Source organism: Glossina fuscipes, unplaced genomic scaffold (assembly GCF_014805625.2).
Source record: "Glossina fuscipes isolate IAEA_lab_2018 unplaced genomic scaffold, Yale_Gfus_2 0, whole genome shotgun sequence".
NCBI lineage: Eukaryota > Metazoa > Arthropoda > Insecta > Diptera > Glossinidae > Glossina > Glossina fuscipes.
The window spans coordinates 9,196,815-9,215,238 of NW_023998414.1; the positions used below are offsets into that span (position 1 = coordinate 9,196,815).

An 18,424-nucleotide genomic window follows, 5' to 3' on the forward strand; every position below is an offset into this window, starting at 1 on the left:
TCTCTCTCTCTCTCTCTCTCTCCAACATATACATAACTTTATTGAAGCTATTAGGCTCAATATCAGATATTTTTTTTTTGAAATAGAGCCGACAGCCTGTATTATTAATGCTCAAGTTATTTTAGGCTAACAATTCATTTCATTAGTCTAAAGAAATTGTATTAATAATATTGAACATATAGCTACTGCCTGGTGTTTCAAATGAAATCGAAAAAATTTGCATTTACGCATCTTGTGATCATTAACCGCGTCTTCTTGGAGTTCTCACAGTTGGCAAAATGTAAGAAAGAATAAAAGATGAAAATTTTCTGAGCGCATCTGCCATCATATGAAAAAGTTTCGTCCTAAACTTGTAACTCCATGGCAGATGTACGCAAAGTTCTGGAAGCCCTCCCAAACTTCCTATATATTCAAGGGTTGTCTTTGTGGAACTACGCTTGTATACTTTTGCTTACAAATGCTTTTGGATGAACACAAATACTTTCCATAGATGTGTTAATGTATTGTAGGGACTAGAAATCGCCATTTAAAGAGCAGGGATTTGATACTTCAAAGCGGGATTTTGCACATGTTCAGCTTATAAAAAAGAAAAAGGTTTCAAAAAAATGTACAGTGATTTCCGCCCTTAACGCGCACCTATATGCATACACAGGTCAATCAAGTTTTCCCCCATCGCTATACAAAACTTCTGCTCAATAGTTAGAAGTCAGTTTGAATGCAGTATAGAATGTCAACTAGCTTTTAATATCCCCGAAAGAACCTAAAGGCGTACATCGCAAGTTTATTTTTTTATATCGATCGACATAATTGGCAAAGAAGGAGAGCATTACGGACATTACCAGAAGGGATATCTCTTTCTTTCTTTCTGCAAGAATCTTCATTCAAAGTACATTAAAGAAGCGTTTCCCTTTTGCGGCGCTTCCCTTTGAACAAGCAGGGAACGTCATAAAAAAGATATTAACGTTCGACGTTTCGACGTTTGATGGAGATCAAGGCGGTAACGCTGGCTTAGTATTAGAGCATTAGGTTTATTGCAAATAATGCACTTTTCATCAGCAATCACAACGGAATGCAAAAAAATTATTCATCCTGTATTCGTACAGGGTCCAATTTCGCCAACTCTGTGCTTGCCTTAATCTTTTTATACCCATCACCGAACAATGAAGGGTATATTCATTTTATTGAAACGTTTGCATCGCCCACAAAGAAGTTTGCGAGAGTCCACAAAGTATTCATATTCTTGATCATCGGCATCATTTTCTGAATCGATGTAAACATGTCCGTCTGTCAATCTGTCCATCTGCTCAACTTTGTGAGCGTCTGCGGTAAACGTTGTCTCGTTCGCAAAAATGAAGATGCCGCCTACAAATTTGCAACAGGAAGTAAATCGGCTGAAAGATACGCCTACATCGCTTACACGGCTACGCGACCAAAATCGTGAACACCTTCGCTTCCCATGTTTTACTTCTTACTCATAAAGTGCAACATATACGCAGTATAAATTTCCATCCGCGCCCACCCAATGCTATATAGTATAAGCTGTTTTTCTGCCTTTTTGGTCGTTTTTAGAAAACGATGATGGGCATAAAAGATTCGGCCACGACCGAGTATAATTTTCATACTTGCAATATTTCAATACTTGCAACAGATAAAAAATTGTTGACTCATCAATATTGAACATTGAACAAAGTGTTCTTCAGAAATTTGTCTTGCGAGTCTTAATTCAATATTCTTTCCAATTCCCCTCGTACTCATAAAATCTTAAACTGCTCTTTATCATTAAATCTTCAACTGCTATTTTTAAATCGTGTAAAACGTTCCATATGTGCCTAGGTTGCAGAGTACATTTCTCGTGTACATTTTCATCCACAAACGTTTCAAATTTGCAAGCAGTTTATGTCGAGAAATTATCAATTTTCGCAGAGTTAAATGAACCGGAATAAAATAATATGTGCATTGACAATGGCGAATGGAAATTATTCCTTAAGACACCAACAGTTATATATGTATTTATAAGGCAATGATGTTTCGCTTAAGATTGATTTCTTGACAGCCACTGATTTATTCTTTATGTTGGGGCTTATTTAACAAATTTGCGATGTAATGTAAATCTATTTCAGAAAAATCGTGGTCATGGTCGTTGTCGTGGTCGTGGTCTTAGCTCGATCGGAGTATGAAAATTATTGCGAAAATTAATATTTTGGAACCATAACATAAACGCTTACATTCAATACTTTGCACGTGCGAGTGTTTGATGAGAGGGCCTCAATAACATTTTATGACCCTTGCCCCTGTGCCCATCAACAAAATAGCTCGTGTTGTTGTGATAGCATTGCGACAAAGAAACCAGTGTGAAAGGCAAACGACGATTCGACTGCCATTATCTTAAGATATTTCAAGTTAAGTGAAGCTATCGCTTATTCCGAAATTTTAAGAACTAATTTGACTTTCCACTCTAAAAGTCAAGTCAAGATGTCAAGCAAATTGTAATTGCTCTGAGCATAAGTGAATCAATTTTTCTCAAGCAAGAGCCCTAACGAGCTGTGAACAGAATGAAAAGTGTCATAGAAAATGAGGCGGCAAACAGTTAATGTTCGAAATATTGAAAAGCTCTTCCCTATATTTGTTTCCCTTTCCCTTTTTCTGGCATCTTCTTAAAATGTCATCAACTGTCTCCATATGTTGAAGATACGTAAACGAGTTGATAAATTATAGCGAATAGTGTACACGAAATTTTTCAATTAAAATTTTTTCTTTTGCGGAAATTTAAAAAAATTTAAATTTTCTTGGAAAAATTTTATAAGCATTTACTCTTCTCTTTCTTCTCGACTGCCTCAAATAGTTGGCACTGCCATCCTTGAACCGTTCTATTTGACTTTACGAGTTTCTTTACTTTACTTTCGGCATGTTTTTCTTATTTCCAAAAACAACCAAATATTTTTTATTCCTCTTTTCATGTTGCTATTGTTAGTGTTATCGTTAATGCTTCGCTCCTGCAAGCAAGTATATTTATTCAAGAAAATATAAAACTTTATTAACAAATAAAATTTAACAACAAAAAATGCAAAAACATTTTCGTATAAATTGCCAAGGTAAAGAATAATTTTTTTTAATTACTTTTGTTAAAATTTTCAATATAACTTGCAAATGGACCAAAAGTATCTCCTTTTAGAAGCTTATTACCTTTGCAAAGAAATCGACAAAGACCATATGTCACCATTGCGAAGAGTAGGATGAGAAATAAGGTATAAACGTAGACAAACTGGCTTCACAAGCGCGTCAAGTGTACAAATAAATGAGTTTTGTTGTCTTGAAATTGGTTGCTTTACAAAAGCCACCTGTCACGTTCATATGTTCTGAAATTTTCGCATGTAGATCCACTTTAATATTAATGTTTCTATCGCATAACTTTCAGCTGTCTACACACTGTCGTCCAGAATATATCTAAATGTGAAGAGATGGATGCTGCGATGCTTTAACCTGAAAGATAATACTATATAGTTTGTGAGGTGCTACCGATCCTCAAACGGAACCTGATAAAATTTCATGACATTCCGACAAGTAGCTTACAAGTTACCACCGCCTTGTTGTGCGCTACTTTTGTAATTTTCAAAACAATGGAAAAATTTTCAATTTCGTGTGTTGATCACAACACAACTAGACTTTTCGATAAGATAATAAACGTCCACTATCAACTTTTGCTTACGAGTTATGTTATGGCGACTAATGCCTGTCGAAAATATGATTTTATGGGCGATTTGTTAATTTCAAACACAGTCGGGACGGTGTGGACCGTCTGATGATGCTGAACTATCTGATCAAGCGGATTCGGTAGTTCCAGAAGACGTGAAAAAACACGTGAATGCACAACACCTTTATGTAAATTGCATGAGATATCTGACATCTTAGAGATATCAGAAGGCAGTGTATTTATTTGTTTGGCTTAACATATGCCTATGAGGAATCTCTGCTCGAAGAGGATGACGCGTTTACTCGCTTTTGACAACAACAATGTGCTAATGACTTCGAGCCCTGTACAGACGAAATAAAAAGGATTTTTTTCACGTCATATGTGACAATGAATGAAACGCGGTTTTATCGATACACTTCAGAATTAAGTCGGCAATAAGCGGCTAAAGCCGTCCAAAGCGACCAAACAAGTGGTGTCACTAAAGCCAATATAATATTAAAACTAATGGTCAAAATGTCAGGAAATTTTAATACGGCACCATTCTAGAAATTGTATAAATTTGCCAGTAGTGTTACAATATATATTTTGAACCAGAAACTTATTGAGCGATGTGATACATAAGATAGATATGTTACCAAAAAACTTTATAAAATCAATAGATTTTCACCATTTTTGTGATAAAATCATTATGCCGTCGCTGTAGAAGTTCTACTAGAACTCCCGAGTAAGAAATGATTTTCACAATTAGTTGATCAGCAGCCGGGTCTTATTCGGATTCTTTGATGAATTTCGCTGATTTATCAACGATTGTTTGACAAGACCGAGGCGGCATGCCTTCAGCATTGAAATATGTAACGAGGAGTGTAGCAAACAATTTCCATTTTGCCAATTTCGATAAAGCATTTTCATTAGCGTAAACACACACATGTCACACGTGCTTTCAAATTCAATGATATCCTGCAAAATAGCGGTTTTTTAGGATTTTGTTAAATTTCCAGAACGAAATTCCTATTGATTGACGTAACAACAAATTGCTTAAATATTTTTTTTTTTTTTTTTTTACTTTCTAATTATCATGCATTACCACCTTTTTTCATAAGCACTACAGTATAGCTTTATTGTGTTGGTATTATGATGGTTACACGATTTGAAAAAGTTTGAAAAAAAGCCATGACGCAATATTTACGATATATATGTATATTGTACATTATATACATATTGTATATATAAGAATTATTATTCTTATCTCTATCATAATTCAAGTTCAAGATATTTATTATACGAATGTTTATTATAAAAAGTAATTCAAAGTCAAGGTAAATTAATAAAGAGAAATAAATACAAAGAAAAATTTAAAGGACTGCGCCCTGACCACTCTCCCCTTAACGACTAATGGTTATTTCTTTGCTTGTATTTCTTTAATTGTTCGCTTTCAAATTCTTCATTCGTTATTTCCTCCGCCTCGCTGCTGTAGCTTTTCACATATTACCTGCAAGATTTGTAAGTCTTTAGCCTACAACGACCTCTATAAGAGCCGCTTCACTTGTGCACACAATTAACTTCTTTAACTCCTTGTTAGGTAGGGGAGAAGCGTACGAAATACCCTTACACAACACCTGGTGTTAGCCTAAGCAAGATTGCTATAAACTTCGTTCCGTTCGCCTTTACATTGTCACAGCTCTTACGCAGCGTAAAAGATTAAAGCTTAAATCCTAGAAGCTGGATGATGTTTCTTTAGAAAGGTAGCATGTTTCCGTTAAAATGCATTCAAAATTATTTCAAATAATGAAAAACGAAATTTTTTAATTCACGTTTTTTTTTGAAAGCCTACCATCTGTGATGGACATAGTCGCACAGCAATGCTTACAATTGCTCTGTTGGCACGCGACCAAGTAAAAACACACAAAAAATATATATATATATATAGTAATAACAAAAATAGATGATTATCATGAACGGAATTTTCTCCAAATGTCTTCCAAATCCTTCTAAATTGGGTAAAATATTAAATAAAGCAAATTTCTAATATTTTAACGGTACATAGTACCAGTTGACTTTAAATGGATGGAAACATTTAATTATGTTTTTAAATTTTTTTTCATATTCATTATTCTATTTATTTTAATATTACTGTACCATCATGGAAAAGCCTGAAATTGTTGCCTCTGTTATGTTCGCTATACAGTCAGCCTACATTTTACGCATAATTCATGCATAATTTGCTGATTTTATTGGCTCTCACAGAAGACTTCGTAGCGGCACCTATTATTATTATTATTATTATTATTATCATCATCATCATCATCATTATCGTGATAAAATTCAAACGATTAAAACGCATTATTTGCAGATTATTACAAGTGATAAATGCTTATGAATATTATCATACATGTATGTATACACATCTACACATCTACACATTTACACATTTACATATTTACACAAACGCTTTTACATAAATTCATAAACTGTGTGATAATGAATATAATAGAGCGCGATGTTAGCGATTAATGTAATTAATGTTAATGATGATGATTAACATTTAAAGGGAGAGATTCGTAAGAAAATTATATACGCTTCCTGTAGTGATAGATCCATCATATCCGAAATAATAATTAATGAAAGCATCATAACATCACTGTTATGGACTAACAATAGATCGATTTTTAAGATTTAGAAATCATTTAATTCGTTGGGCAACCGACAGATGAACGTGACTCAAATTGAATGAAATTCTTGCACTTGCTTAGGATTTCAACTTCATTAGAAGTTGTGGTAGTGAATAAAGAGAGAGAGAGAGAGAGAGAGAGAGACAGAGACAGAGTGAAAACTTACCTTTTACGAGGTTGTGTTGGGGTCTGTAGATAACACCTTCCAATGGTGCAACTTCTTTATTTCGGAAACTACATCTATTAAATAAACAACAAAACGTTATGATAAGTCAGTGTAAATTAAATATCATTTCCTTATATTCTTTTTGACATATTGATAACAGCTATCGGTCGATTTAATATATATTAAGTATGCAACTGATATTCTCGGTTTTTTCTTTTTTTTTTTGAAAACTGAAAATTTGCAGGAGGATAAGAAAGAAAGAGCTATTTATGCAAAGTATTGTGCATTACTAGCTATTACTTGCTACATATGTTAGGCAGAGTGTAAACATCATTCGAGGGCGACAACTGGCATTGGGAGCTTGTGCAAAGAGAAACCCATAATCTTGATATTCTTACGAAAATCGAAGATCTGCATAAACAGGCATTAGCTCGATAGTAAGTGATTTTAAACAGTGTTGCCAGTGCTGCTTATGTTTTGTGACCTGGTCTTGTCGTAGAACCTGGCATGTGATTATACTGCAAAATTGAAGATATCATAACTATTGGCACATTTAGCATATTACGGCCCAGTTTTTGATACTATTTGTATCACTTCTTGATAACGTTCTCTAACAATGATTTTATTTCGTTGGAACAAGCGTACGATATGCCTCACTAAGCTGATATGTATAGGCATTATTGACTTGGCCTTTATCAAACTAACTAATGAAACATCTACATATATGAGTTTGTCATTCAGTCAGGGCCGTTGAACCATTAATTTTGCCTAAAAAATGACTCAAATTGAACTTTAATAACGAGAGTGCACATCATTAGTGTATTGATTTATGATTTATGAATAAAGTTTCCTAATTTCCGTATAGAACGCAAACGGGAAACTCTCTCTATATTGTAATTTCTGTTGTTAAAATGTGTGTAAGCAGAAATTTATTTTTGAAGAAGTTTACAAAAAAAAAAAATATGAAAGATTGATAGGAAAACAATTTTTATCTATCTTTATTTCCCCCCTGTCACTCTATTCCTCTCGCTCGATTCGTATCACGCTCGCTTCTATTTCTCTTTCGTATACAATTCGTAGGTGACTAAACAAATGGTAAAATTTAGAAAAGCAGACAGAAAGGACTTGAAATACCGGACGGAATTCCTTTCGTGCCGTTTTAAAGAGAAATGAAAACTATTTGTAAGAAAGAAAAACAAGGTGAACTATCGTAATTCCTTTCATGCCACATCAATGAGAAAATGTACTTTAATTCTCCATATAAAATGCATTAAAAGCAAAACTCAATCACTCGCTCAAGAGCAAACACATCGTTTCATTATCAACTGCACTGCATTGGTTTATGGGTATGCGTCTGGCACCTATCTATTGAATATTATATCGGATTCCCAAAACACATACGTGCAAAGTGTGCAATGAAAAGAATATTAAATGCTTTCCATTGTATTTTCGCCTCAGCACAGAGAGAGGAGATAGAACGAAAATGCAATATAAAATTTTATGGCTCATTTTCAATTTCTATAGTTCGCACCTCATTTCGTGTATTTGCAAAGTCTTCGGCGTCATAAATTATCATTTTCTACGGTTTTATCGGTGAACACATTCAGTTTAATCCTCGCACGTTTTTTTTTTTTTTTTTTTCTTTTTCTTTTTTTCATTTTTCTTTAACGGTCAGAAAGGAGTGAGAAGAAAGGAATACAACAACCAGTGCCCGGTGGGGGGGATGAGAAGGAGATGGGCGCAGTTTAATGGGTGTGCGCTCAATCGGCAAGTGTTATACATTTACCGGCTGAACGCTCACTATAGCTAACGCGACCAATGCAAACTATACCGTAGTGAGATGTGAGAATCCGCGAATACTGACTTGATAGTCGCGATTCTTACCAGCTCGGCTATTCATTGCGAAACGTGAAAGCAATAAACGCATACTCGGTCACATACACCATTTATTATTTGAATATAAACGCTTGAGGGACATTTATTTATTTTCCTTTTTTTCTTTCTTGCTTTAGAAAATACTTGGAAAAAAGATGTGAATAAGAAGTTATGCTTAGCTAATATTAGCCTAAATTTAATACGAGTATTAATAAACGAATAAAGTCTAGCATTAAATAAAACCGAGTACGATTACATTTAAATGTCTTGTCGCATGAGCTTGTTTTGTTTTCCTTTGTTTGTTTGTTTGTTTGTTTGATTGTTTGTTTGTTATGATTTACAGTAAACAAGATGATAAATTTTTAAGAATAACGACAACAGCCGCCAGCCCATTATAAAACTCCTCACACTCCTTACATAACGAAAGAATTAAAAAGCAAAAAAAAAATATATTAAAATCCTTTTTTTATAAAAACAAAAATAAATAAAATTTCAATTTTAAATCCTAAACTAATCGATGATAATATATAGCAATGATATAAACCAGTTTTTAATCATTTTAAAATACATACAAAGTAATATATAAAACGTGTATGTCTATTAAGCATAAAAGAATCATCTTAAGAAGTCCTTTAACTTGTAAAACTTTTAATTACCAAATTTCAACATTCCTGCCCTCTTGAATTAAATTCCGCTGTAACATTGTTAGCCCCATCCTATTTGCATCTGTATTCTTCCTTTTATATATATATATATATATATATGTCGTTTCAAAACGTCGGCAACAATTACGATTTATACGCGTGTAATCATTTGTCAATTGTGTGATTATATTTTGCATAAAACGTAACAAAACGTAACATAACACAATGGTTGAAATTCAAAAACCCAGTTCGGCTTTGAAACGTCCCTCATTAAAACGTGAAACTGTTGTTGTCAATAACAGTGCACCTATGAAAAAAGTGACACTAGTGCCCAAGGATGAGGTAAGTTTTATAACGATTCGTGAATGTATATATATGTAGATATCATATACATATATATACGTATGCAAACATATACAAGTACAATTCTGTTTTTATATCGAAAAATGAGAGCTACATTCATTTTATCGAAACGTTTGCAATACCCTAAAATAAGCTTCAAAGATCCCATAAAGTATATATATATAGTTTTGATCAGCTTCAAATTCTAAATCGGTTTGAGCCTGTCCGTCTGTCCATCTGTGAGCTTGCGTAATGGTTATTTTAAACATTTTTTTGGCCGCAAAAATGAAATGAGAAACGTCGAAGGACATGCCTACAGTACCACGTGAACCGTTTTTCAAAAAGAAAAAAGATAGTTTTTTGCGTATTATTTACAAACTATTGCAGGCATATCTATAGAAATTCGCATGTATACTCTATGGGCGATTCTTCACGTATCTGCATGAAAATGACCACGCCTACCCTATATTATAGTATATGAAACTTTTGTCTTTCTGTCAAAAGTAGAAGGAAGCCTCCGAGATTTAATAAAGTGTATAAAGTCAGCATTAAATGCAGCCTTAATTTCAGCATGTCCGTCTATTCATCAATCCGAATGTCTGTCTGCTCAACTTTTTACTATCGGTGGTGAACATTCTCCCGTTCTCCAAAAAGGCAGATATCGTATACAAGCTTGCAAAAGATTTGCGAATGATACCTAAAGCGTTCTTCACAAACCACGACAACAATACGATATAGATACACATTTTTATTCTACAGCAATAGATAAAGTTGGCCACGCCCATTCCCTGTCTAGCTTTTCCTTTTTTTTTTTTTGTTTTCTTTCTATAACGGTAATGGGCATAAAAAATTCATTCACTGCGGGATGCAATTTTTTGACTTGTTCTTTCATTTATTTATTTTTTTTTTATTCTATCATATCATTGCTTCGTGGCTTGCTCTTTGTCAGTCAAATATGAATTATAAATATATGAAATATATGATTTAATTAAATAAATAAATTTTCAATAATAAATAAAAATGCTGATCAAATTTGTTGTTTGTTGTTGTTGAACATATTCCGCGAAGTAACTTTTAACATATTTTTTAAATTGAAAAAACTTAAAGACTCAGTTGGGCACACGCTTTAAAAATGAGGAAATGATCATAATTTCTGGAGGAATGATTAATTTTATTAAGGTTCAGATAAAGAAGTCCGTGTTCACAACCAATCTGTTCCACGCAGCACAGTAAATCTTCTACTCTTGATTCATCGATTCCTAGGCGAAGAGCAAGAATTCCTAAAAACTAAGTTTAGTTAACCGATAATTGAATGACTATTGTAAGAAAATCTATACGAAAATGGTTCTGATCCTCACCGAATGTGAAGCATGTGAAATATACAGCATAAAAGAATCGGCCGCAAATTAAATCTTCAAGTACCGAAAATTTGAAAACAACACAAGTTATATTAATTTATTGAAAATACAAAAAACATTGAATGCCCATCTCAAAGAATTGACTTAGTTTTATCAAGAAAACAAGTACATCACTTTAATCATCTAAAATCTGAAATAATTTTAATTATAATTTTCCATTACCTTGTTACTTTAAATATTTCTTTTATTGGGTTGGTATTACAAGTTGATAGTGAGGGTCTTTTTAAAAAATTCGTCTTTATTTAAAACATGCTCGTTAGAAAATTGATTAATCGAAATATGCGCCATCATTAGCTGTGCTCTTCTGCCTCTTATCGGGTAGCTCTTGAATATTCTCGCATTACAAGCTGCGTGGTTTCGAGGCAACTTCAATTTTGCAGAGATCGACTTATGCTAATCAGAAGGAGACTGACTTAGCCCAAGTTGAAGATCGCTGTCCAATTTGCTTTCGCTGGGGATGTTCGGGCGTACACGAACATTCATCGTCTTCAACACTAAAATTTTTTCTTGCTGTTCATAGCCCATTGCGTTTTGATTCGACGTCAACTTAGTCATTTCCGTAGCTTTAGCTACGTATTGGTTTTTTCCCCACTTTAATTCAATTAAGAACAGAGAAAACAGCAAAAAACGCAAATAGCGTTCATCTGTGATAAACACTGAATGCCGGGCTGTAAACAATTGAACGCTATACCGCACAAATAGGAATACTCAAAACGACCAATCACTTGAACGCTTTCAAATACGTTATTTGTACCCAGCCAACTTCAATGCGCACTTCAATCCTTTAGGCTTATTACCACAACTTGTTACTTCCTCATAAAGCTTTCTTCTTAGCCAATGTTTACAATTCTCTGTTAGCTGTCGACTCAAACTCTGAACCATACATTTATATTTTATCGCATATAAACATCTGATCACATCGGTTTAGGTCATTTGAACTTCATGTCCCGATAGAAAAAACAGTTCATTGTGAAAATAAAGCAAAGTTAATTAAATAAGCTGCCTTTATAAGCTGAAAGCTATTATGGAAATAAGATAATGTTAGGCCCTATCTGGCTCGAAGATTTTCCAAAATCGGGGGACTCATTGATAGCAAGCGATAGCACGTTGAAGGAGAAACAGGAGCTGTATTCCTCGCTGCCCGTCTAAAGATTTTTTGCACTAATCACGAGGAAAATGAAATAGCGTGCTTTGGACGTAATAGCGAACCGGCTACAACGTTGGGATATTGAATTTAATTAAAGTGCTTCAAAAGTGGCCGAACATCTGTATATGTGTACAAATGCAATTAAAATTAATTAAGTAAAGATATTAGATGCCTAGCCAAGTAGGTAAGAGCCGGGACTTTAAATCCCAGTGCGAGGAGGATTTACTTTAGTCGTAGCTTTAATGAGTGTTCAGCCGGTAAAGGCATTATAATTATCTATGGGACACAGAGACCAACTTGGCTACGGCCACCTACCTATGTCATTGTCTTTCATCACTTGTGCTTCCTTTTGGCCGTCGCCGTGTTACACGAATAGGGACATCCCCTGGGTCATTTAAATGCATTTCATTTCAAGGTCATTTAAACAAATAAATAAAATAAAAAAAAAAATGCTTGCTTTTTATCCATCGTATATCTATAATTGACGTATAATTAGAGCAATAGCATGATAAGATGCATACGAAACGATAGACAAAGAATCTATCTGAGTCATTTGCATTTGCTATCATCATTATGTCAATATAAAGTATTGGCTATCCATGATTCCTCTAATAGAGAAGACCTGGCTACCAGGAAAGACATAGAAGACGCTTGCCTTGACAATATCAACCCTGTGATTAAGAACGAAAAATCCCAATCCTGTGATAAAGAAGACCTGGCTACCAGGAAAGACATAGAAGACGCTTGCCTTGGCAATATCAACTCTGTGATATTAAGGATGAAAAACCCAATTTTTGTCATAAATAAGATTTGATTACCAGGTAAGACACAGAAGATACTTGCCCTAACAATATCAACAAGATGATTAAGGAAGAAAAGCCTAATTTTCTGTATCTGCTTTCTTCATGAAAATCCTTAGACAACTCGAGAAACCAAAAAAATAGTTAAACAAAAGAGATATGTAAACTTTTTTTTGTATCTTAAACATATTTTAAATCTCAATATAAATTTTTTTATTGAAGAAATCTTGTTAAGGAAAATCCCTACATTTTCTTCTTTTTCATAAAATTGATTTTAAAATTTAATTTCTCGTAAGCATTAAAATTATTTTATTTCACATAATATATCTGCTTGGCAGGCATATTCAATACAATTTCACTACCTATTCAAAATTTACTCTTTTCACTTTTTACCTCAGTTTTATTTAATTAATCCCTTGGACAAAGACCTAGATTTGTACATGTTTAAAAGCAATAAGCATTAGCTCCTTTTTCACGGTTAGAATTCCTTTCAAAACAGTTGAAGAAAGTTGTTCTTCTACCAAACACATAACCCCGGATGCTTTCTTACCCGCTTTTCACACTTTATTCCTATTAACGAAAGCAACCCTAGCGTAAGATGAATCTTTTCTGAAAACTCCCTAATCCGCCTGAGAGGCCGAAGGCAAGGAATCTCGACTAGCAACTCAATGGTCGTGGGTTCGAATCTCAAGCACAGTAGAGTTTTTAATAAAAGCCGATGCTAATGCTTTAAGATTTTAGTCTTGGAATTTATTTCTCTTGCGAAATTTACAATAATAATAATAATAATTTAATACCCAATAATGTTCAGGTTAATAATACATTGATTACTCAAACTCTTAACGTCTATTTGCAAAGTCTTCCTAATTCAGAAGAGACTGTATAATGATATAACTAATTAGTCTCTCTCTCACCAGTATAGCGTATCACTGTTCCGAATATCTCTATTGGATTTTATACATATATCTATATATATATATATATCTATGTATATATGTACATACATACAGATATATATATCTATGTATATATATATCTATGTATACATGTACATATATATATATACATGTATAAATGTTTCCTTTAATTTATTTATTGTCAGTAAAATTAAATTTGTTTGAAATTGCATACGCGTATGTGTGTGTGTGTCTATACGAAACTTTTATATAAAATTGTTTTTTTCGTTTTTGTTTCTAAATCACGTAATTTTTTTAAGTTTTATTTCCTTTCCTTGACATTTTAACTAATCTAAATAATTGGATTACCTGGAAAACAAAAGAAAAAGAGGAAGAAGAAGAAGACGTTTAATTTCTTCCCATAGAATGGCAATATATATGAAAAATTTTTTCCCACAAAAGTCTTCATTTTATACCAAAATTAATGGCAAATGGTCATTAAATATTAGAGCGTCGTAAAAGAAATTCTTCTCAAGAGAATCGAATGATTACGCATCGTTTTTATTCTTATTTTTTTTTACTTACGCTGTAAGGTGCTTACGTTAAATCGTGATATCGTATTTGAATCAATTTCCTTTCGCTTGTGCTTAAATTTATTATTTAAAATTCAAATATTTTCGACGATTGAAGAGCATTTGCAACTTGCCCAAGTTTTCCTTTTACGAATCCCAAAACGAGAATTGTACGTGCTTTCGGATTACATAATTAATCTTCACAATCGTTGTGCCAAGTGAACAATTGATGCAAATTTAACGTATGCTCCATCGCATTGTGAGTAAAGTATTCTTGAGCTTGCAAGGTGTTGAAATTTAAATGGATGAACGAACTTCTATCCTAATTGTCTGAGATGGTCGCAAACTATTCAATAATGCATGCACAATGTATAAGCAATTTATCGAAATATATTAGTAAGACGTTAACATTTTACGTAAACACTTGCATAATCTTTTTTCGTTAAAGCCTTTAAAACCGTTATTTCAAAGTTATGTCGTGTTAGGTAAGCCTTCACTGACCAAGAGGACAGGTCCCTGACATCATTTTAGGGCGCTCTAGATAATGTGCTCTCTCTCGGGGATTGTGTTTATCGTGTTGAATTATCCCTTGAGGCTTATTGCGTGCACCATCCAAATAAGATATGAATTCATGAACGTATAAGGTGTACAAGCGGAAAGAATATAAAATTCGAATAATTATTTATCGTATGAAAGCTAACATGGGCATATTCCAAAAAAGTTTAGTTTATCCGATGGTTATGAGAAAATTTTTAATCAAAATTTTAAACACCATCGCCGTACTCAAGCAATGCGACTTAATCTCATCTAGCACAAGAAAAATGAGAAATTCATGAATGGCTACTTCGAGCGTTTCCATAAAATATATATTCGTAAAGTGTCCGCATAAGTAGCTTTGTAGGTTCTTAACCACAACTATCGAACCAATGTTTGCGGATAGAGATCACTTTGTTCGCAGCTGTAGTGAGTGCTCAGTCGGGCCATCACTATCCTTATCTCTCCCTCTTTCCTCAGTTCTTTTTCTCCGGCTCCGTGTTGCACGAATAGGGGACATCCCCTAAATCAGCATCCATTTGTTATTGTTGCAAAATTCATTCAGCGAACTCGAAACGCTGTGCCTACTCGCTAGACTTTAATTCTTGTCCCAACTGTACTTCATAAGCCTAAAGATATAGGTCTTTAGTGAAAAGACTTTGCATAGAGACGCTCCAAATGTGCATTTCTCGACCACGTTGCCAAATTAATGTGTATGGAGTCTCATCAATACTTTCAAGCATTGCTTGGATTTTTTGGGCTAAAGAATGCCCAGAGTGCTTAACATCGCAAAGTGATCCAATCTCCTTAGATAAAAGAAATCTTTCATGCGATCGCCAAACAGCTAAACATAGCAATGCCAAAGTAGAAGTATACGACTTGACATATTTCTACAGTGTAGAGATGGCGTGAAGCCACTAAGCACAACGCCACCAAGAAGTGTGCCTTCACTTAAATTAAAGTAATTTTTAGATAAGTAATTAATAAAAGTGGAGTTATGCTAGTGCTAGTTCTGCTTGAAGGGGAATTTCATCCTAGGCCGAAATATGTTGCATATGCAGCAAAGGCAATTATTGCTTTCTAAAATAGGAAACCATTAATAGGATTATTAATGAATTGGAAATCAGTCATGTCCCGTGAGGAAGCCGTGCAATCAGTTATATCTTTAGCAAGTTATGAATTGCTAACTAAGATCAGTCTAGTTAATTAAACCAAGTTTAACCTTTTGGGTAACGTTTTATGGTCGTAGTTGATTCATAAATATTTTATTGCTTACACTATTGTACAAACAACTGACCGCTGATAAGAGTTTGTACATTTTATGATATCTTCGATGCAAATTTCTCTATACTATGAACATTTGAAAGATGCAAATGTACAATGCACCCTGCGGTGTTAATAAATTCATTTATATGCAACAAGTGCTTCTTTATGAAATTCATTTTGCAAATGAAAATCAACAAAATTAAAAACCTGTTCATCACTGATGCGTACGCATATGCCTAGAAATTGCTTCCAATATTATAGACAGCATAGATATATTTTGTGTTACCTTCGTTCGTGCAAATACATTTTATATTTTACACTTCTCCTTACCCGAAGATATGATATGGTACTTGCAACTGCATCTGATCAATGCTTCATTTTATTTCATTTTATCTACCCATGAAATTCAGCTAAGATAAATTAACTGTCGATTTGAATTGGCTCTTGGAAGTAAATTTTATACTAATTGTTACTAATAACGATTAAAAAGTGTTTAAAGAAAAATTAAAAAACAAATAAGAAAACAAAATAAACAAAATTCATGTATAAATAAACACAAAAAAAAAAAAAAATCAAAACAAAAAAATCGAATGTACAGATCCAGCGCAGAGGCATATCCATAGCTGGCGTTAGTTCTTGTTAGAAGTGAAACCCCAAGAGACAGTGCGAACCGGCAAAAGCTTGGCAAGCGAATATAACGACATCGGGATTACAAGCGGGCGCATATCTAGGAGAGTTGATTGGATTGTTTTGAATGAATCCGATATTGAGATTAAACTATAAATAAACATAAGAAGATTGAAAAACCCGTAATTATATCGACATTGACTAACCTTTATGGAACTGCATTTCCTATAGAAACGTTTCGGGACAATGAAGTTTATCTCTCCAAGTAATGTCGGCGAATCGAAAGTATCCCTTATTAGCTTAATTAGGAAGGAAACGACGAGGATAAGTGTACGCGTAAGGTAGCATAAAGACAAGTGGGCAACGAGCAGCAATTGCTCTTGCACGGATTCCGTTAAATCTATGTAGCGCCTATAGGAAGGGGATTACACAACAGACGCATATTCACGTTTATGGCATCCGTGTGAGAGTGACTATAGAAAGCCTTGCAAACATGGCGGGCAATCTCTAAAAGATTCGTAAGGGCTGATCTTCCTTTCAGGAAGCCTTTCCGAAATGGAGAAATACAGGATTTGATAGAGAAATCTATTTGCCGAATAGCAATTCGTTCAAACAAAGGGCGTAGAGGGAGCAGAGTTGCCAAGCTGTATCTACTTGTGGACCAGTTATGATTGAAAAGCATTTTCCAAAAAGATAAAACTCATTTTCAAATTTGACCCTTATTCGGTAAATATGTCGAGCGATCGAAACGATCTCTTGTCACTCTGTTCAATCGTGGTAGAGATGCCAAGAAAAATAAATAAAAAAAGAGGAGAAATTAAAATAGGAAAGAGAAAAAGAAAGATAGTAAGAAAATATCGCTCTTGTTTTTAATTTTAATATCATTTAAAGAATAGAGAAATACACTGCAACAAATATTTTACTAAGGTCCTTAACGCATGTCAAACATGAAAGCAAATATGTTTAAATTAATTATTCCAGCAAATGAGAACATATACCCGTAAGGATAATAATAATTAAAAATTAATAATAAAAAGAAAAAGGAAAAGGAAAAAAGAAAAAAAAAAAAAAAATTCAATTTATGTCAAATAAAAATATTGCTAAGATTTAAAGTCTTTGATTTTTTCTCAATTTTACAGAACGCAAATTTACTTATATGTAAAATTTATACACAAATGTTACAATAAATAAATATATAAAAAACATTATCTATGCATGTATAAGTGTTTAGTAGAAGATGAAAAAAAAAAAAAACATTTCTGCCAGTTTGCTTGTATGTATGGTGTCTTTGTTAAAGCATTTTACATACATCCATACATATATATATATATATATGTATATATACAAATGTATATATATATGTATATATTACGCACAATACATTCAACATATATGATATTTATATATATATATATATATATATATATATAAACTGGTTTAAACTTGGAACAGGAGCCCAGTAAAGAGCAAATAATATGAGGTGTAAATGTACACAATAAGGCATACGTTTAAATAATTCAGTATTTCACATATTCTCACACATTAACATGTCTAGTGCATATATAGGCACAATATGTGTGCGATACACAATTGTGCATGCAAGCAATGCCTTATGATGTTTTTTTTTTTTTTTACATAGAACTGTTTCCATTCCGGGTAAAGAGTACACACGGGTTTCAAAGTTGATTTTGTTTTCGTTGTTCCTTCTTTTTGTTGCTGTTGTTATTGTTATTGTATTGCGTACACACATACACATACATACATACATACATACATA

The 18,424-nt window shown here is 33.4% G+C and overlaps 1 protein-coding gene across 5 annotated transcripts in view; it reads left to right on the forward strand.

The window, feature by feature from the left end:
- Nucleotides 1–18,424, forward strand: part of LOC119636086 (dipeptidyl aminopeptidase-like protein 6) — a 249,463-nt gene that overhangs the window by 197,518 nt on the left and 33,521 nt on the right. Inside the window, exon 1 of one of the 5 annotated variants that reach the window (XM_038031217.1) lies at nucleotides 9,198–9,387. The exons of the other annotated variants lie outside the window; for them this stretch is intronic. Coding sequence (XP_037887145.1) covers nucleotides 9,271–9,387 — 117 coding nt within the window. The 5' untranslated portion in view covers nucleotides 9,198–9,270. Of the gene's footprint in view, nucleotides 1–9,197; nucleotides 9,388–18,424 lie in introns of those variants that run through there. 5 annotated transcript variants of the gene reach the window in all.